The sequence below is a fragment of the Prionailurus viverrinus genome, chromosome A3 (genome assembly GCF_022837055.1).
Source record: "Prionailurus viverrinus isolate Anna chromosome A3, UM_Priviv_1.0, whole genome shotgun sequence".
Taxonomy (NCBI): domain Eukaryota; kingdom Metazoa; phylum Chordata; class Mammalia; order Carnivora; family Felidae; genus Prionailurus; species Prionailurus viverrinus.
This window is the reverse complement of record NC_062563.1, coordinates 61,639,696-61,660,666: the sequence shown is the minus strand read 5'-3', so window position 1 is coordinate 61,660,666 and position 20,971 is coordinate 61,639,696. Positions and strand designations below refer to the sequence as shown.

Here is a 20,971-nt window from a genome sequence, read left to right as displayed (position 1 = left end):
CCACTTCCGACTGGCCCCCGGAAAACTACGGGGCGCGAGAGGCCGCGGGCGCGGCGGAAGTGGGCGCAAGTGACGCGTCGGGCCCCCAGCGCCGGCTACATTGCGGGAAGGGAAGTCGCGCCGGCGGGTGCTGGGCTGGGCTGCGGGGTTGGGCTGCGGGGCGGAGGTGGAGGGCTAGCTTGGACCCCTTGGAGGCCGCAGCGGGGCTCCAGGTGAGGCTTGAAGACCGCTCTGCCGGGGCGCGGCTCGGGCTCGCTAGGTGTCTTTTTCTCCCGCACCTCACGGCCCGATGTCCCTCGGCTCTGGAGTGGCCATACCCGGGTCCGGCTGCTCGGCCTGCGGTAGAGTTGTCAGAAACAATTAAGGACGCCCAATTACACTTGAATTTCACATAAACCACGGACGACGTTTTAGTGTATGTCCGACACAATGTTTCGGACATGCTTATGCTAAAAACTATACCTGTATCTGAGATCCAAATGTAACTGGGCGTCCTGTGTTTTTATTTGTTAAATATGGCAACCCTGCCCGCAGCACCAGGCTGACGTGAACACCTGGGCCCCGCGAGGCGCTGCTGGCGTCTGGGGGGCTTGGGGAGTGGAGCGGGGAACTGGGCTGCCTGGACATGGGGGCTGGACGGTGACCTGCGCTCACCGGGCTTCTGGACTGATTCCAACCGCTGCCATTCCCTCTGCTGAACTATTTCAGGGAGTAAAACATTGTGGACTTGAGTTTTGTTTTTATGTCACTTCTAGTGAGAATTGCTTGATGGTCTTGCACTGATGGACCTGTGTGAATAGGCCATTTATTTTTACCTTGTCGATAACGTTTCTAATTGGCTGTTAAAAAAACAAACAAAAAAAAAACCCCAAAAAACCAAAAAACCTCTTCCCTTAGAGACTTGATGATTAAGAGCACAGGATTTTGGGGGCGCCTGGGTGGCTCAGTTGGTTTAAGGCGGGCCACTCTTGATTTCCGCTTGGGTCGTGATCTCAGGGTTCATGGGTTCGAGCCCCAGGCTCCCTGCTTACAGCACGGAGCCTTCTGGGAATTCTCTCTCTCTCTCTCTCTTTCTATGTATGTGTATGTGTATATATATATATGTGTGTGTGTGTGTGTGTGTGTGTATATATATATATATATATATATATATATTTATTTATTTTAAAAAGGCACAGGATTTTGCACCCATAGCTATATCTGTGCTCATGAGGGGGTCATTTTACCTCCTAGTGCTTTTTTTCTCTCCCCTTCTGCCGGTGCCCTCTGTCTCCTTACCTCTCTTCTTCCTGCCTCCTCCCTCCCTCTCTCCTCGTTAGCAGTAGTTACCTGGGTGGGCTGCCTGATTATTGAGAGAGGTGAAGTGTGGGAAACATACTGACCCTGTTATAAGTGCTATGACGGTTCAGAAGGGTGTGCTGCTGCCCTTGCCTGAAGAGCAGTGATGAGTTCTTGAGCCCCCATACAAACCTCAGAACCATCTCCATTAGCTTTTGACCCCTGACTGTTATCAAGGATTGGGATGGAAATGTAAGATACCATCCCTCCTAAATATCTCAGAAGAGGGGTGTTGGTAGCCGATAGGTTCTTAAAATTACACGTAAAAGATTTTTTTTTCTTCCATCTAGGAAGATGTTACCAAGTACTTCAGTGAATTCCCCAGTGCAGGGGAATGGAGTGTTGAATACCAGGGATGCAGCAAGACACACAGCTGGAGCAAAACGCTACAAATACCTGAGAAGACTTTTTCGTTTTCGGCAGATGGACTTTGAGTTTGCTGCATGGCAGATGCTCTACCTGTTTACTTCCCCACAGAGAGTTTATAGAAATTTTCATTATCGAAAGCAGACAAAGGATCAGTGGGCCAGAGATGACCCTGCTTTCTTGGTCCTGTTAAGTATTTGGCTCTGTGGTAAGTGTTAGTTTCTCTATAAGAGGGTTGAAGAACAAATTGAGTGTTTTAGATTGAATTTGTCATTTGCAGGATCTTTTGTTATAAACATATTGTGGGTCAGAATTTGGGATATTTGAATCTATTTCTTCCTTTCTGAAGCCTCAAAAATCTCACAAGAAAGAATGTTCTATTCTTTCTGGTTCTAACGGTCCCAAGCAGATGCCAGAGTAAATTGTTCCCTTGAACTTTGAAAGGAAGAGGACAGAGTCACTCCGTGTCTTTATTTACCACTACTATGGTAAAAAATTGATACCAAATGCAAACTTTCTGTGAAAAGGAATATCAAGACTGGAAATTGCATTCCACAGGCAAAATCCAGAGTGAGAGCTCTAAAATACCAATGTGAACTTGAGAAACTACTTTTAAGTTCTCCGATAAGGTAGTGTGAGAGTCCTAACCACCTTTAGGGTGTTAGATGTAAACATGTAAGATCTTTTTCACCTTTACCTGGACTTAAATATGTGAGTGCCTTTCCAGAACTAGTGGTGTTTTAAATGTTGGGACCACTCTGGTGAACCATAGACGGTGGCCTCCACAGTAAACTTCAGATACCTCAGTAGCCATTCTGTGTTCCAGGGTAGTGTGCATTTCTCTGTTAGTTATATATACGTATAACACGTCTTTGGGGTTTTGTTTACATGACTGTCTCCTCCACCACACGTGTGGGCATCTGGAGGGCAGGGATTGTGCCCCACACCCCCCAGAACTTAGCAGAGTACCTGAATTTATTATGTAAATCTTTGTTTCAGTGTCCACCATAGGATTTGGCTTTGTTCTGGACATGGGATTTTTTGAGACAATAAAGCTTCTCCTTTGGGTTGTATTCATAGATTGTGTAGGCGTTGGTCTTCTCATATCAACTTTAATGTGGTAAGTACCATAATATTAGTTTTTCAAGTACTGCTGTAGAGCCTACATTTGCTTCCTTTAGAGATAAAGTAGCTGATGTAAATTGAAATGAGATAGATGAATTGAAAGCATGAATTAAACATTTTTTTACTATTGATGGATAGTTGACATACGGTGTTACAATAATTTCAGGTGTACAACGCAGTGATTTGATAATTACATACATTGTGAAGTGCTAAGTGTAGTGTCTGTCACCATGCAGTGTTGTTACAATATTACTGATGGCATTCCTTATGCTGTATTTTTTATCTTCGTGTCTGATTTATTTTATAACTGGAAGTTTGTACCTCTTAATCCCCTCCACTTACACCACCCATCCCCTCAACTCCATCTCTTCTACTAGTTCTCTGTATTTGTGAATCTGTTTCTGCTTTTTGTTCATTTTGTTTCTTAGTTTCCACATGTTCGTGAAATCATACCGTATTTGTCTTTTCTGACTTATTTCACATTCCTCTAGGTCCATCTGTGTTGTCACTAATGGCAAGATCTCATTCTTTTTTTATGACCGAGTAATATTTCAGAATGTGTGCGTGTTTGTGTGTCTGTGTGTATGTATATATTTATACACCACATATCTTCTTTATCCATTCAACTATTGATGGACCCTCAGGTTGCTTCCGTATCTTGACTGTTGTAAATAATCCTGCAATAGATATTTGTGTGCATATAACTTTTCAAATTAGTGTTTTCATTTTCTTTGGCTAAATACCCAGTATTGGTATTGCTGGATCATATGGTATTTCTGTTTGTAATTTTTTGATAAGCCTCTATACTGTTTTCCACAGTGGTAGCTCCAGATTACATTCCTACTGGCAGTACATAAGGGTTCCCTTTTCTGCACATCCTTGCCAACACTGGTTATTTCTTATATTTTTGATACTAGCCATTCTGACAGGTGTAAGGTGATATCTCATTGTGGTTTTGATTTGCATTTCCCTGATGATGAGTGATATTGAGCAACTTTTCATATTTTATTGGCCATTTGTATTTCTTCTTTGGAAAAATGATCAGGTCCTCTGCCCACTTTTTAATTGGATTTTTTTTGGTGTTGAGTTGTATAAGTTCTTTATATATTTTGGATACTAACCCCCTATCAGATATATCATTTGCAAATATCTTCTCCCATTTACTTGATTGCCTTTTATTTTGTTCATGGTTTCCTTTGATATGCAAAAGCTTTTAATTTTGGTGTAGTCCCAATAGTTTATTTTTGCTTTTGTTTCCCTTGTCTGAGGAGACAGATCCATAAAAATGTTGCTGAGACCAATGTCCAAGAGATTAATGCTTATGTTTTCTTTTAGGGGCTTTATGGTTTCATGTCTCATGACTAGGTCTTTAATCCATTTTGAATTTATTTTTGTGTATGGTGTAAGAAAGTGGTCCAGTTTCATTCCTTTGCATGTAACTGTCCACTTTTTCCAACACCATTTATTGAAGAGACTGTCTTCCTCATTGTATATTCTTGCCTCCTTTGTTATAGGTTAATTGGCCACATAAGTGTGAGTTTATTTCTTGGCTCTGTATCCACTTCCATTGGTCTGTCCTTTTTTGTGCCAGTACCATACTATTTTGATTACTATAGCTTTGTAGTATATATTGATACCTGGATTGTAGTATCTCCAGCTTTGTTTTTCTTTCTCAAGGTTGCTTCGGCTATTTGGGGTCTCTTGTGGTTCTATACAAATTTTAGAATTCTTTGTTCTAGTTCTCTGAAAAATATTGCTGGCATTTTGATAGAGATTGTATTGAATCTGTAGATGGCTTTGGATAGTATGGACATTTTAACAATATTGGTTCTTCAGTCCATGAAAATGGAATATCTTTGCATTTGTTGTGTCCTCTTCAGTTTCTTTCATCAGTGTCATACAGTTTTTAGAGTAGATGTCTTTTATCTCCTTGGTTAAATTTATTCTTAGGAATTTTTTGATACAGTCATAAATGGGATTGTTTTCTTAGTTTCTCTTTCTGCTACTTCATTATTGAAATACAGATTTCTACATATTAATTTCGTGTCCTGCAACTTCACTGAATTCATTGATTAGTTCTAATAGTTTTTTGGTGGAGTCTTTCAGGTTTTCTCTATATAGGGTCATGTCATCAACAAAGAGTGACAGTTTTACTTTTCGTTACCAATTTGGATGCCTATTATTCCTTTTTCTTGTCTGATTCCTTGATTGCCACGGCTACGACTTCCAGTACTATGTTGAATAAAAGTGACAAGAGTGGACATTCTTGTTTTGTTCCTGATCTTAGAGGAAAAGCTTTCAGCCTTTCACCATTGAGCATGATATTAGCTGTGGGTTTATCATATATGGCCTTCATTAGGTTAGGTACATTCCCTCTAAACCCATTTTGTTGAGAATTTTTATCATGAATGAATGTTGAATTTTGTTAGATGCTTTTTCTGTATCTATTGAGATGATTATATGATTTTTAGCCTCCATTTTGTTAATGTGTACCACATTGATTTGCAGATATTGAACCATCCTTGCATCCCTGGAATAAATCCCATTTGTTGAAGTGAAATATCCTTATAATGTATTGATGAATTTGGTTTGCTAATATTTTGTTGAGTATTTTTGGATCTATGTTCATCAGGGATATTGGTCTACAGTTTCCCTTTTTTGTAATGTCTTTGTCTGGCTTTGGTACCTGGGTAATACTGGCCTGATAGAACTGATTTGAAAATTTTCCTTCCTCTTCTATTTTTTGCAATAGTTTGAGAAGAATAGGTATTAACTCTTCTTTAAGTGTTTGGTAGAATTCACCTGTGAAATCATCTGGTCCTAGACTTTTGTTTTGGGGGAAGATTTTGATTACTGATTCAGTTTCATTACTTATAATAATACATCTATTCACATTTTCTATTTCTTCCTGATTCAGTTTGGATGATTGTATTTTTCTAAGAATTTATCCATTTCTTCTTACTTGTCTAATTTGTTGGCATATAATTTTTCATAGTAGTCTCTTATAAACCTTTGTATTTCTGTAGTGTGAGTTGTTACCTCTTTGCATTTCTGATTTTACTTATTTGAATTGTTTCATTTTCTTGATGACTCTGGCTGAAGGTTTATGAATTTTGTTTATCTTTTCAAAGAACCAGCTCTTGGTTTCATTGATCTTTTCTATTGTGTTTTAGTTCCTATTTCATTTATTTCTACTCTGATTTTTATTACTTCCTTCCATTATCTTCAGGCTTTGTTTGTTCTTTTCTCATTTCTTTAGATGTAAAGTTAGATTGTTTGAAATTTTTGTTTTTTCCTGAGGTATTCTTGCTAGAACTTCATTCTTAGAACTGCTCTTGCTGTGCCCCAAAGATTCTTGGGATGTTGTGTTTCCACTTTCATTCATCTCAAGGTATTTTATTATTTCCTCTTTGTTTTTTGTTGTTGACCCATTGTTTTAATAGCATGTCATTTAGGCTTCACATGTTTGTGTTTTTTCCATTTTTTTCTTATAACTGATTTCTAGTTTCGTGCTATGTGATTAGAAAAGATCTTGATATGATTTCAGGCTTCTTAAATTTATTGAGGTTTGTTTTATGGCCTAAAATATGATATGTCCTGGAGAATGTTTCCTATGCACTTGAAAAGATTGTGTGTTCTACTGTTTTTGGATGGAGTATTCTGTATATATGTGTTTTTTTTAACTTTTTAAAATTTTATTTTAGAGCATGAGTGGAGGATGAGAGGGAGAGATGGGGAGAGAGAGAGAGAGAGAGAGAATGAGAGAATGAATATCTCAAGCAGGCTCCACTGCTCAGCAGGGAGCCCAATGCAGGGCTTGATCCCATAGCCCTGGGATCATGACCTGAGCTGAAACCAAGAGTTGGATGCTCAACTTACTGAACCACCCAGGCACCCTATTCTATGTATATGTGTTAAGTCCATCTGGTCTGATATGTTGTTGACAGCCACTCCTTCCTTATTGATTTTCTGTCTGGGTGATCTATGCATTGATGTAAGGGGGGTATTAAAGTCCTCTATTTTATATAACTGTCAGTTTCTTTTTATCTGTTAGTATTTGCTTTGTGTATTTGGGTGTTCATATGTTGTATGCATAAATATTTACAGTTGTTATATCTTGTTGGATGGAACCATTTATCATTATGTAATACCTTTTTTGTTCTCTTAGTCTTTTTTTAAAAAATTTTTTTAAATGTTTATTTACTTTTGAGAGAGAGAGACAGAGCGTGAGTGGGGGAGGAGCAGAGTGAGAGGGAGACACAGAATCTGAAGCAGAGTCCAGGCTCTGAGCTGTCAGCACAGAGCCCGAAGCAGGGCTCGAACCCACAAACTGTGAGATCATGACCTGAGCTGAAGTCAGACACTTAACCGACTGAGCCACCCAGGTGCCCTGACAGTCTTTGTTTTAAAGCATATTTTGTGTGATAGAAGTATTGCTACCCAGGCTTTTTTTTTTTTTTCAGCTTCCATTTGCATGGAGTATCTTTTTCTATCCCTTCATTTTTAGTCTGTATGTGTCTTTAGGTCTGAAATGAGTCTTGTTGGCAACATTCAGCTGGGTCTTGTTTTCTTACCCATTCAGTCACCTTATGTCTTTTTTTTTAAGTTTTTATTTTAATTTCTGATAGTTAACATACAATGTTACATTGGTTTCAGGTGTACAATATAGTAATTCAACACTTCCATACATTACCCTGTGCTCATCACAAGTGCACGCCTTAATCCCCATCACCCATTTAATCCATTCCCCCACCCATCTCCCCTCTGGTAATCATCAGTTTGTTCTCTATAATTAAGAGTCTGTTTCTTAATTTGTCTCTCACTCTTTTTTCCTTTGTTTTGTTTCATAAATTCCACGTATGAGTGAAATTATATGTTGTCTTTCTCTGACCTGTTTTGCTTAGCATTATACTCTCTAGCTCCATCCATATGGTTGCAAATGACAACATTTCATCCTTTTTTATGGCTGAATAATATTCCTGTGTGTGTGTGTGTGTGTACACCCATGCATGCACACGCACACCACATCTTTATCCATTCATTAACCTGTGGATACTTGGGCTGTTTCTGTATCTTGGCTATTGGAAATAATGCTGCTATAAACATAGGGGTGCGCATGTATCCCTTTGAATTAGCATTCTTGTATTCTTTGGGTAAATACCCAGTAGTTGATTGCTGGATCATAGGGTAGTTCTATTTTTTTTTAAGTTTTTATATATTTTTGAGAGAGAGAGAGAGAGAGAGAGAGAGAGCAAGCGAGCGAGCAGGGGAGGGGCAGAAAGAGAATTCCAAGCAGGCTCCATGCTAAGTGCAGAGCTCGATGCAGGGCTCAAACCCACGAACCCTGAGATCATGATTTGAGCCAAAATCAAGTCGGATGCTTAGCTGACTGAGCCAAACAGGCTTCCCTTGGGAAGTTCTATTTTTAACTTTTGAAGGAATCTCCATACTGTTATCCAGAGTGGCTACACCAGATTGGTTTCCCACCAACAGTGCACAAGGGTTCCTTTCTCCGTATCCTTGCCCACATCTCTTGTTTCTTAGGTTGTTGATTTTAGCCATTCTGACAGGTGTGAGGTGATATCTCATTGTACTTTTGATTTGCAGTTCCCTAACGATTAGTGGTGTTGAGCATCTTTTCATGTGTCTATTGGCCATCTCTTTGTCTTTGGAAAAATGCCTGTTCATGTCTTCTGCCTATTTTTTAATTGGACTGTTTTTTGGGTGTTGTATAAGTTCTTTATATATTTTGGGTACTAATCCTTTATCATATAGGTTATTTGCAAATATTTCCCATTCAGTAGGTTGCCTTTTAGTTTTGTTGATTCTTTCTTTCACTCTGCAGAAGCTTTTCATTTTGATAAAGTCTCAATAGTTTATTTTTGCTTCTGTTTCCCTTGCCTCAGGAGACATATCTAGAAAGAAGTTGCTACAGCCAATGTCAAAGAAGTTACTGCTGTTACTGCCTCTGTTCTCTTCTAGGAGTTTTAGGTTTCTAGTGAAACCTCAGGTCTCACATTTAGGTCTTTAATCCATTTTGAATTTATTTTCATGTAGAGTGTTAAGAAAGTGGTCTAGTTTCATTCTTTTACATGTAGCGGTCCAGTTTTCCCAATACCATTTGTTGAAGAGACCGTCTTGTTGCCACTGGATATTCCTTCCTGCTTTGTTGAAGACTGACCGTACAGTTGTGGATTCATTGCTGGGTTTTCTATTCTGGTCCATTGATCTATGTGTCTATTTTTGTGCCAGTACCATACTGTTTTGATCACTACAGCTTTGTAATATAACTTGAAATCTAGAGTTGTGATACCTCCAGTTTTGTTTTTCTTTTTCAAGATTGCTTTAGCTATTCAGGGTCTCTTGTGGCTCCATACACATTTTAGGATTATTTGTTCTAGTTCTGTGAAGAATGCTGTTGCTGTTTTGACAGGGATTGCATTAAATGTGTTGATTGCTTTGAGTGGCATGAATATTTTAACAGCATTTGTTCTTCCAATCCATGAGAATGGAATATCTTTCTATTTCTTTTATCAATCTTTTCCATCTTCTTTTATCAATGTTTATAGTCTTCAGAGTACAGATTTTCCACCTCTTTGGTTAGGTTGATTCCTAGGTATCTTATTATTTTGGGTGCAACTGCAGATGGGTTTTCCTAATTTTTCTTTCTGCTGCTTCATTGTTGGTGTATAGAAATGCAACAGTTTTCTGTACACTGATTTTGTATCCTGCAACTTTACTGAATTCACGTTTCAGTTCTAGAATTTTTTTGGTGGAGTCTTTCAGGTTTTCTATATATAATATCAAGCCATCTGCAAACAGAGAAAGTTTTACTTCTTCCTTACCAATTTGGATGCCTTTTATTTCTTTTTATTATTTGCTGTGGCTAGGACTTCAGTACACCCTGTGAGTTTTGATTGGAGCATTTAGACCATTTACATTGAAAATAGTTACTGATAGGTATGGACTTATTCCAATCTTGCTAGTTTTCTGGGTGGCTTTGTAGTTCTTTCTTCTCTTGCTGTCTTCCTTATAGTTGATGACATTCTTTAGCGTTGTGCTGGATTTTTTTCTCTATTTTTTGTATATCTGTTAAAGGTTTTGGTTTGTGGTTACCATAAGGTACATATGTTAACATTCTGTGTATATTGCAGTCTCTACTTAAAGTTGATGGTCACTTAACTTGGAACACATTCTAAAAGCACTATATTTTTATGTCCCCTACATATTTTATGTCATATTTTACACCTTTTGTTTTTGTTAAGTCTTTTAACTAATTTTTAGATGTAATTGGTTTTACTACTTGTCTTTTAAGCTTCATACTGGCTTTATAAAGTGATTAATCTACTACCTTTATTGTATGTTTGCTTTTACTTGTGAAATTTTGGCTTTCACATTTTTCTGTTTATGGCCTTTTCCCCCTTGCTTAAAGAGCTCCCTCTAACATTTCAAGGCCAGTTTTGTGGTGGTGAACTCCTTTAGGTTCTGTTTATCTGGAAAACTCTTAATGTCGCCTCCAATTCTGAATGTTTACCTTGCTGGGTTGAGTATTCTTGGTCGTAGTTTCTTTTCTTTCAGCACTGTGAATATAGCCTGTCATTCCCTTCTAGCCTGCAAGTTTCTGCTGAAAAATCAGCTGATAGCCTTATTGTGCTTCTTTTGTACATAAATAGTTGTTTTACCCTAGCTGCATTAAGATTCTGTCTTTATCTTTAATCTTTGACATATTAATTATTAGTTGCAATGGTATGAGCCTTCTTGGGTTGATCTTGTTTAGGGCTCTCTCTGCTCCTGGACCTGGATGTTGGTTTCCTTCCCCTGGTTAGGGAAGTTTTCAGCTATTATTTTTTCAGGTACATTTGCTGCCCTTTCTCTTTTCCTTCTGGGATTCATATAATGCAAATGTTAATATGCTTGATATTGTCCCAAAGATCCCTTAATCTATCCTTATTTTTGTTTTTAATTTTTCTTTTTGTTGTTCACCTTGGTTGCTTTCCATTTCCTGCCTTCCAGATCACTCTTCCATTCTTCTGCGTCCTTTAATCTGCTGTTTCTCTCTAGTGTAGTTTTCATTTCAGTTACTACATTCTTCAACTCTGACTGGTTCTCTTTTATATTTTCTCTCTGTTGAAGTTCTCACTAGGTTCATCAAACCTCTCTCGTTTCAAGTCTGGTGAGTATGTTTTTGACCATTACTTTGAACTATTAGGTAGATTGTTAATCTCGTTCTTTCACTTGGAGTATATTCCGCTGCCTCCTTATTTTGTTTTAGTTTAGGTATTTGTGTCTGTGAATTAGGCAGAACAGCTACTTCTAGTGTTGAAGGATTGGATTCATGTAGGAATGTCCCACATACACTGTGTATGCCTGCTGACTTTGGCTGGCCGGAGCTGTAGTGGGCCTGGGCTGGGGTAGGGGCTCTGGGGTAGGCCCTCTGTTGTACATGGGGTGCACCCCGGTGGGAAATCTGAAGCTGAAGTGGGTGTGGGCCCGGGGTGCCCTGGTGGGACAGTGGAGTCGAAATGGGCTCAGGCTGGCGGGGGGGGACTCCCGGGGCACTGTGCACAGCGGGAGCCCTGGTAGAATTGGAGCTGCAGTGAGTGTGGGCTAGGTGTGTGGGGTTTACTGAAGTGCTGGCCAGTTAGGACATCATACCCTGTTCCAGTCAGAGTGATCAGGTGAGGTGGGGGGACATAAATGGTGGCACTCACCAGCCCATTTGGCCACAGAATATGTTCCCACAGGCCTTGGCCATTAGGCAGAGGGTTAGGTTTTTTTAATATTCTGGTTGTCTTTTAAACCACTGCTTTTTGTGTGTGCCTCAGTGGGGCTTGGGCTGGTGTAGGCTAGGGTCTCAGGGTTCCCTGAAGTGGCCGGCCAGCTATCTGTGCTGTCAGTGTTGGCTTTGGGGGAGGGAGGAGACATCAACAGTGGCACTTGCCAGCTCTCAGACCACTGGAGACCCATTCCTGAGATTCCAGCTGTTTGGCAGATGCTCAAGGGCCGGTTCCTTTAAATTCAGGTGGCCCTTTTAAACTGAGGCTTTTTTTTCTATGCCCTGCAGCTGTGGAATCTGTTCCTGGTTCTGTGGCTCTGTCCCTCCACACTGTAGCTGGCAGCATCAGGGGTGGGTGCCTGTTACTGTGTCTCTGTCTGGTCCTTCTCTCCTTTGTTGTGCAGAAACTGTTGTCAGCCCTCAGTTTTTTTTTCTCAAAGGAATTAGTCCATATGTTGGTATAGATTTGGTGTGTCTGTGGAGGGGAGGGAGTTCAGGGTCTTCCTCCATCACTATCTGGACCTTGTCTCTTGAAAGCATCTGTTTTGACTGTCAAGATGATTATAACTTGCCCTCCTATGTCAATGTTTGTATCAGAAAATACTCTAAGGGATGGTCTGTATTGTCAAAGTGCAGCAAATAAGTGAACTGAAATCATGATTATCTCATATTAACAAAGTCCCTGGTTTTGCAAAAATATGCAGTTAGCCAGTTCTGCTTAGGTTGTGTGGATGATGGCACAATTTCCTCCTACATTTGTCAGTGGGTCATTTCTAGATGTTTAAGCTATAGAGGATGATTTCATGGAATCTTACTCTGAATATCTGACATAAATGAAATACATTTGAAAAAGGATTTGTTAAGCTTTTGGTGCCTTCTTGCTCATACACACACAGGTTTTACTGAACAGGCATGCAGTCTGACTTCTGGGTTTGGTTTAACAGCGGTAGTGTACTGGTGTAAGTGTAGAAATCCAGCATTTGGTGTTTCCGTTTTCTCAGAGATACAGGCTCCTCTGTGGTTGGCATGCCAGATAAGGGGAATGGATGTGTCGAGTGAGTTCACAGAGGGCCAGCGGTTGAGTAGAGGTTGTGGTCATGTGTATCAGAGGAAACACTATGGAAATTTTAGTCACAGATGGGCTTAGGTTCAAATGCCAGCTCATTTACGTTAAGTTAGTCCCAGTCTCCTCTTTTGTAAAATGGAGTTAGTTATCTAATTTTATTTGAAAAGATTGTGGTATGAAAAGTACCTAGCAATTTTAAACAGAGTTTTAAACAAAATCCTAAGACTGTAACCTCTGATGCTACGAATGTGTTTTCATTTGTAACTTCTGACTAGTACAGGTTTTGTATGTGCTTGGTAGTCAGGACCCTATGTCATCAATTTAGAATTCTAAAATCTGGCTTAAAAATAATACTAACTAATGTAAGTCATGCATTCATTATGAAAATACTCATGAAAAACATGGTATATGAAACAATTCCAATAAATAAGGCCTTGAAAGGAATCGTTTGTAGCAAACATGGACTCTGGAGGGCCACAGAAGCCAAGTCATCCTGGAGTTCAGCACCTTTACTATGAGTCCATATTACAGTTTCGGTTACATAGAAAAGGACTCTATATTTTTGAAAGCTTACACTGTTGTGAATGGTGTTAGAAATATGAGTGATGACACGTGGTTGCTGTACTCCCAGAGGCGCCATAGGAACCAGCAGGAGGAGGTGTTTGGGGGAGATGGGATCATTGATTCCTGGTACCAGAGGCCCAGGCCCAGAAATGAGGAACAGCATGCTGGGTCTGGTAGCACAGGGTGACACTCACCAGTTCAGGAAGGTATGTGGCCTTCAGTGCCGTTCAGAAGAAAGAATTGGACTTTATCTCATAGCTTGCATGTGTTGGTTGGGGAGTGGAGAGAGGTGGGGAACTTGGAGGCTTTATGGTAAAGATTTAGGAAAAACCTCTTCTGTGGCTGTGAAGGAGCTGAAGAAGAGTGGCAAGGCTGGATTTGACTGTGGGGGCACAAATGTAGAGCAGGCCCAGATAGTGTAGGGAACTCAGGAAGAAAGGAGAGAGAGATGAATCAGAGAGCATCCTGTGGTAATCAGGTATGGTGAGAGGAGGGAAAAGTGGGGAGGAGGCAGAGGCCTCCTGGAAGAGAGCCTGCAAGATTTTTGGCTCAGAAGTGACGGATGAGGATGTCCATGTCCATGTTGGGCATGTTGAGTTCGGGTGGCTTGAGGATTTTACTGGAGATAAAGGTACAGTAGACACTGGGGTGGGGGACTCCGAACCTACTACAGTCTGGGCCAAGATGAGGACATGGCTGGCATCATTAATGCAGAGGTGGGAGGTGGAAACCACAGATGTCTGAGCTCTCTCAGAAGGAATGTCTGTGTTCTAGAGATAAGACTGGGGACAGAAGCCCAGAAGGCGCTCATGTAAGAAATAAGCAGAGGGGTAGGAGCAGCAGGAGGATCACAGAATGCGTGGGAGCTTTCAGGTAGTGAGCTGGATGGTTATTCTGTTGTTTTTTTTTGTTTTTTTTTTTTAATTTTTTTAATGTTTATTTATTTTTGAGAGAGAAAAACAGAGCATGAGCAGGGGAGGAGCAGAGAGAGAGAGAGAGAGAGAGAGAGAGACACATAGAATCCAAAGCAGGCTCCGAGCTGTCAGCACAGAGCCCAACGCAGGGCTCGAACTCATGAACTGTGAGATCATGACCTGAGGCGAAGTCAGGTGCTTAAACAGACTGAGCCACCCAGGCGTCCCTTATTCTGTTTATTATAATGGCCCGTGTTCTTAGCTAAAATGGAAGACGTGTTGGTAAGTTAGAGTTTGTTCAAAGTTGTATTGATATTTTCAGATAACCATGTACAGGACTGTTTTATTAGTATTATATACCTCTTAGTTTTTCTTTTTATTTCCACAGTAGGCATAGCATTTTCTTTACCCTTGAAATGAAACCACACACATAAAAGTCCACTGAGTCTCTGCAGTTGTGTTTATAAAACAGATGATCCTCTTTGTTATTTTCCTTCGAAGGTCTAATTTTCTATTAGCTGGGCATTTTACTTTTCAGTTACTCCTCATTTAACCGAACTCATCGGCCATGCTGTGGAACCACTGACAGTTGTTCTTACGGCTAGATCTGTCACTGGCCGCTTTTTCCTTCCTGGTTCCTCCGGATTTCTGGACCTTTTAATAGAGGGGTGACCTTTTGGGTGTTAGGCCTTGCACCTATTCTATATCTACATTCTTTCTTTGGGGAGGGTGTCATTGAGGCCCATGCCTTTCAATATCTATACATGGATGAGTATCTCCATTTCCGACCTCCTTAAATTCTAGATTTCATAGACTTCTTCATGTTAATAGGTATCTTCAGCATAACAGGCCCAAATCCAAACTCCTGCACTGCCCCAGACCACTCTTTCTGCAGTCACCCCCCTGTAGTTAATGGCAACTTAATCTTCCATTTGTTTCAGGCAAAAATCAGTCATCCTCGACTGCTCATTTTTTATCTTACTCTACATGCAGTAAACACATCCTCCTGGCTCTGCCCTCCGGTGTAGCATTTCCTGCATGTCACCATCTCCTCTGCTATCACCCCTGCTCATCTCTCACTTGCAGTAGCCTCCCAGCTGGTCTGTTTCCCCTCTTGTCTCTGGAGTCTATTCTCAGATCGGCAGTCAGAGGAACCCCGTCCAAACAGCGAGTCAGACACTCTTCTGAGAACTCCAGTGACTTCTTATTTCATCAAGAGTAAAAGCCAAAGGTCTTAAAGTGGTCATAGGCTTCATACCACCTGGCTCCCTGCTTCATTTCCTACTACTCTTCTCGCTTGTTCCAGGCACACTCGTCTCCTCATCCACGCCTCACACAGGCCAGGTACCCTGCCACCTCCTCTGTCCTCCACCTCCTCCACCTCTGTGTTCGGACTCCCCTCTGCCTGGAATGCTCTACCCCAGGTAATTCCCTCCTTGCCCTTGGTCTTGACCCAGATATTACCTTCTTAGGACTATCCTACTCAATATCACATTTCAACTATTTTCTATCCTTCTTTATTGCTTGATTTTTCTGCATAATGCCATCTGACGACTCTTAACTAGATCAAAGGCAGAGATTTGTGTGTTTTGTTCACTACTTTATCTCCAGTATCTGGAATAATGCTTGGTACACAGAAGGTAGTCAGTAAATATTTATGGAATTAACTTTATTGTATCGTGAAATTTTAACTTTGCTCTTTAGGTTTATCTCTAACAAGTATTTAGTGAAACGGCAGAGCAGAGACTATGATGTGGAGTGGGGCTATGCCTTCGACGTGCATCTGAATGCTTTTTATCCTCTCCTAGTCATTCTGCACTTTATCCAGCTTTTCTTCATCAACCGTAAGTAGCAGGTGCTTCTCAAATGATCGTGAAAAGTCATCACTGTATGTACTGAAGAGATTCAATGTATGCATCTCTTTCACAGATGTTATCCTGACAGACACCTTTATCGGATATTTAGTTGGAAATACCTTATGGTTGGTGGCAGTTGGCTATTATATTTATGTAACCTTCCTAGGATACAGTGGTAAGTCACAAATCGTTTTGGTTGACTGAAAACATAACTGGGAGAAGGGAAAGTTGCTGCAATAGTAACACAATTGCTTACTTTTATATGCATTGCCTCATTTAATCTTCACAGTTAGATTTACTTAACCCCATTTTTCAGATGAGGCCACAGAAATTGAGTAACTTTCCCCATGGCCTTGCAGCTGCAAAGTGGCACAGCCGCTCTATAACAGATTTTGTAATTCTGAGGAACCACGTTAAACCATATTCAATATCTCCCAAGTTACTTGCAGAAACACACGACCCGTTTCCTTTTCTCCCTGGCTTTCTGTTTCTTGGTCCCGGCTGCCGGTTAGAGTGAGGCACGGGCTGGGTCTCAGGGATGCCCCTGAGGTATAGAAACCTTTACAGGCCTTTCAAGGTGTTAAAAAACCTTTGCCTCACTTTGGTTATACGATCACTTTATGGTTCTGCAGATGGTCACAGATCAGGCCCAACCTCTACTGATTGGAGGATGTGTTTGCAAATTTACTCTTAGATCCTGCTAGAAGCTTATTTTTCTTAGTGTGAATGAGAAATTTACTCAGTTCTTCCTTTCTCGTCACTCTGAGTGATTGGGACCTTACTGTAAATACCCCTGGTGCTCATGTACGACTGGCTCCTCTGGCCCTTCCTACCCCACCCCCATAGGCCGCTTTGCCAGGGACCACATAACCCCCTCAGATTGTAACAGCTTGTTCTGGGCATGGGGAGTCCTTTCTCCAATCCAAGGGACAGGTTTGTGACATGTTATATTTGTAATAAATTTTCACATTTTGAGAAAGTTTTAAATTGTGATTAGCATACTGCAACATTGTGGTTTCTCTAAATGGATATTTGCTCACTCTTGGCAACTCCCTCCAATTTAGTTGTGTATGGCTCAGTTTCACTTTGGGGGCTTCCTAGAGGAGAGATGTTCAGGTTGGGATGCATGTGGTAGGGACCCACTAAATAACTACTGAGCAAAAGGAAACATGGATATCTGGGGACAGATTTTATATCTGAGAGTTTTAGCTTTTTCCTGAAGCCTCGGATGCTCACCGGCTGAGCTCTCCCCTTCTCAAGGTGGAGGTGTGATGCTTTGTATACTGGGAGATCTCAAATAGCTCCGTTATCTTAGAGGCTTCTGAGGCAGTCACCTGTTTAAATCCACCACCGTCTTCATTAATATTTGTGATGTTTTGTCCCTTACTTGTAACCTGTCTGAAGTCCCGAATCTGCTTCTCACTAGGCTTTTGTGCTGAAATAATCCCTCGTCCTGGTTTCTTCACAGCTGTGAGGAGGGGCAACACAGTGAGAGTAGCCTGTTCTGGCTTTAGAGCAGCATCTCCTGGATCCAAAACATCTTTTGGCTTTCTTTTTGGCCCCACCTGTTGTAATAAGAGCTTTCAGAATGTTCATTAGTCATATTTGCTTTTTTTAAAAATTGAATCTGGATTTGTTTCTTTTCCAGCATTGCCATTTTTGAAAAACACGGTAATTCTTCTTTATCCATTTGCACCTCTCATTCTGCTCTACGGCCTGTCACTAGCGCTAGGATGGAACTTCACGCACACACTGTGTTCCTTCTACAAGTACAGAGTGAAATGAAAGCGGTGGTGAGACTATCCTGTCTTCCCTGCGCAGCAGGCAGTCTTGGGGAAGTGAGATTTCTCCTGAAACTTGTAAATAAACCATCTTTGTAGATACCTTCAGGGTGTAAAGTTTGCAAGTTTGAAGAAATATGTATGTTAACACTATTGTCAAGTACATTCCTTAAAACTAATTAAATGTACATTTCTATAATAAATATTTTTTAAACTAAAGTTTCACCTGTTTTTTGAAAGAATAACCATTTGGAGGACATGGGGATAGTCATGTGCTCCTCACCACTGTTCCAAGGTACTTAGTCTGGCCCCATTGCTAATGGGCTGTATTTTAAACATTGCTGTAGACCACACGATCCTACTATAACCTTCAAAAGCCTCCTCAGCCTGTAATGTAACTCAAAATCCTTTACAACATTTTCTCTACAAAAGAAACCCCAATTATAGTAGATCAAAGAGGCATATGGTGGCTACTCTTCTTAGTGTACATGTGACTGAACACCTGTATCTCTTAACACTAAGGCTTTTTTCTTTCTTTGAAGACCTCTCCAAAACCCACATAACTAAAAGTAAATAATCAATGTTAAAACTAATGATAAAATTTGCTACTCATTAAAAATTTTATTTTTATTAGAAGAACTCTTGAATTCAACATGGCTTCTTCTTAAACTTCTTTATTTCAAATACACATGAACGGTCGTGACACAGAGAAACAGTGATGAAAGGCACAGTCAACAGGACCAGTTATTAGGTTTTCAATTATAGCAGCAAATTTGAAAATAAATAATCTTCCTTGAAAAATCTAACAGGTACCTAAAATATTACTACAGATATTACCCATTCACCTAATGAAAACATTTTAAGGAAAATATGTACATTAAAGGAGAAAACAAAAATCTGGTACAACCTGGAAAAGCAATTCCTCAGGCACCTTCTCTAACAGGTGCTTCCAGAGACAGCCATAACCTTACCGGCGTTCTCAGAAACACATTAGTTTTTCATTCCATAAATGAAACATAATTGTTATGTTTAATCAACTGATTTCTAAATCTTTCTTAGAAAACATCACTGTACTGAAATGAAAAGTATCAAATCTGCTGGCAGTGCATCTTACAGTACCGTCGGTATCAGCCATTTTTAAGGCTCAAAGAATGTGTCTTCAAAAGGTATTTTCACCCAATTTCCAGCAAACACTGAACATTTCAAATAATGGAATGCTAATCAAACTAAAATACCAAACCTTTTACTCCAGGGGGATTTGCTAATTACTAATCAGAAAACAACGAGGAGCAAGAGATATATAAAGTAGCCTTCCTAATGTCCAAGATACCATTAAAAATTCCCCACAACAAACAATGCTTATTTGGGGAACAAGTTTAGCACCACTATTAACATTTTTACTGCAATGTGAACAACACTGGGAAGGATACTTTGCACAGAGTGCTTTCCATTCAATTCCCAGCTTATTTTCCTAAACAATGTCTTTTAAATTCTCAACACGCACGCGCACACACACGCGCGGGAGTGCCAGCTCTTTCCTTTTTGTTTCCTTGAAAATGATCTAGTTAGTGCCCAAAAAGGTGGAGTGTTTTAGGCAAGAAGAGTTTATATATAGGTACTGATGACAGGGATATATATAACATCCTTTTTTTTTTTTTTAATACTGTGGTAGTAGTCTTTTCAGCATTGTTATGTTCACATGCATTAAAGAAGTAAACTAAGCATACTGGTTATCATGGCATATATCAAGATTATTAAAATTGTACAGCTATCAAACTAAATTTCACACACTGTAAGTAATGCTACATAGCTTGGAAAAGTTTCTTTTTCTATAAAAGAAAGAGCTGGGCTATTTGAGTTCCCTTAGAACACTTAAGATGATTATGACTCCAATTTCTCACCTTCTGACAGTCTCAGCATCTCATTTTCTTCCCTTTAGCTCTGCTTTTCTTCTATTAAGGGTATGGCAATATAGTAAAAATAAGCACAAAAATTAATGTACAAAATGAAAACAAGCTTCACCAGCAATTAATGGCTTGGAAGCAGAGAGGTATTTTGGAAAATATTTGCAAAGTATAAAAATTTGGTTGACACCTACAGAATTTGATCTGTGCTCAGACAATAAACAAGTGGGTTTAAAAAAAATTAAGTTCTTCAGTACGGAGTAGATTATCTGATCTCTTACATAAAGGCAGAAGTTTTTTCTCTCTCCTAATATTTAAAATACCACTGTTCATCATTCTTTTTTTTTTTTTTTTTTTTTTTTAATTTTTTTTTTTTTTTTTTCAACGTTTATTTATTTTTGGGACAGAGAGAGACAGAGCATGAACGGGGGAGGGGCAGAGAGAGAGGGAGACAGAGAATCTGAAACAGGCTCCAGGCTCTGAGCCATCAGCCCAGAGCCTGACGCGGGGCTCGAACTCATGGACCGCGAGATCGTGACCTGGCTGAAGTCGGACGCTTAACCGACTGCGCCACCCAGGCGCCCCTGTTCATCATTCTTAAATAGTATACTGACAGGATCAGAGCAGACTAAACCAGCACAAAATAACATCTCTTCCAGGAAAAAGATTCTGTATACACTGGATCCTGGTTCTAGTACGAGCACAATACCATTCTAGCAGTTTCTTTACAAAACACTGCTAAGATACACTGCTAAGATGTTTTTGGCGACAAACTTCCAGTCAGGACTACTTGAGATTCTCTGGGAGAGAAACTCCAAAGGATGCCCAGGTAAAAGTTTGCTAGTGTAAGACTTGACCCCTGTGGTTATCGAGAAATATCCAACTTAACTACAGGCAATCACGTATGAAGACTTGTCATCTCTTTTCAATATTATATTCATTTTCTACTGTGTAACAAATCACGAATTCAGAAGCTGAAGACCATACCTATTTATTATCTCACAGTCTGCAGGCCAGAAGTCAGGGTGGGCTTGATTGGCGTTCTCGGCAGTGGGTCTCACAAGGCTGGAATCAAGGTGATGGTGGGCCGGGTTCTCCTCTGCTGGAGGGGATTGTAGTTGCAGGCTCATTCAGGTTGTTGATTAACTGAGTTCCTGTGGCTGTAGAGCCGGAGTACCCACTCCCTGGGCTGTTGGCTGAGGCCTCTGTCAGCTCCTTCCGGGCATTTGCATTTCTTCTCGTGTGCCTTGAGTTCTCTTGCTGTCAATCTCTGACTTCTGC

The 20,971-nt window shown here is 40.3% G+C and overlaps 1 protein-coding gene across 2 annotated transcripts; it reads left to right on the top strand.

Annotated features, from left to right (window-relative positions):
* The first annotated feature begins 2 nt into the window (after positions 1–2).
* UNC50 (unc-50 inner nuclear membrane RNA binding protein) lies at positions 3–17,971 on the top strand. Of its 2 annotated transcripts, none has more exons than XM_047851282.1 (6): positions 3–110; positions 1,629–1,912; positions 2,704–2,824; positions 15,854–15,993; positions 16,079–16,180; positions 17,654–17,971. In XM_047851282.1, the coding sequence occupies exons 2-6, from the start codon at positions 1,633–1,635 to the stop codon at positions 17,788–17,790; spliced, it is 780 nt and encodes a 259-aa protein (XP_047707238.1). In that variant the 5' UTR covers positions 3–110; positions 1,629–1,632; the 3' UTR covers positions 17,791–17,971. The 2 variants fall into 2 exon arrangements, with proteins under 2 accessions (XP_047707238.1, XP_047707237.1); XM_047851281.1 differs by having other exon boundaries at positions 72–212.
* The last annotated feature ends 3,000 nt before the right edge of the window (positions 17,972–20,971 follow it).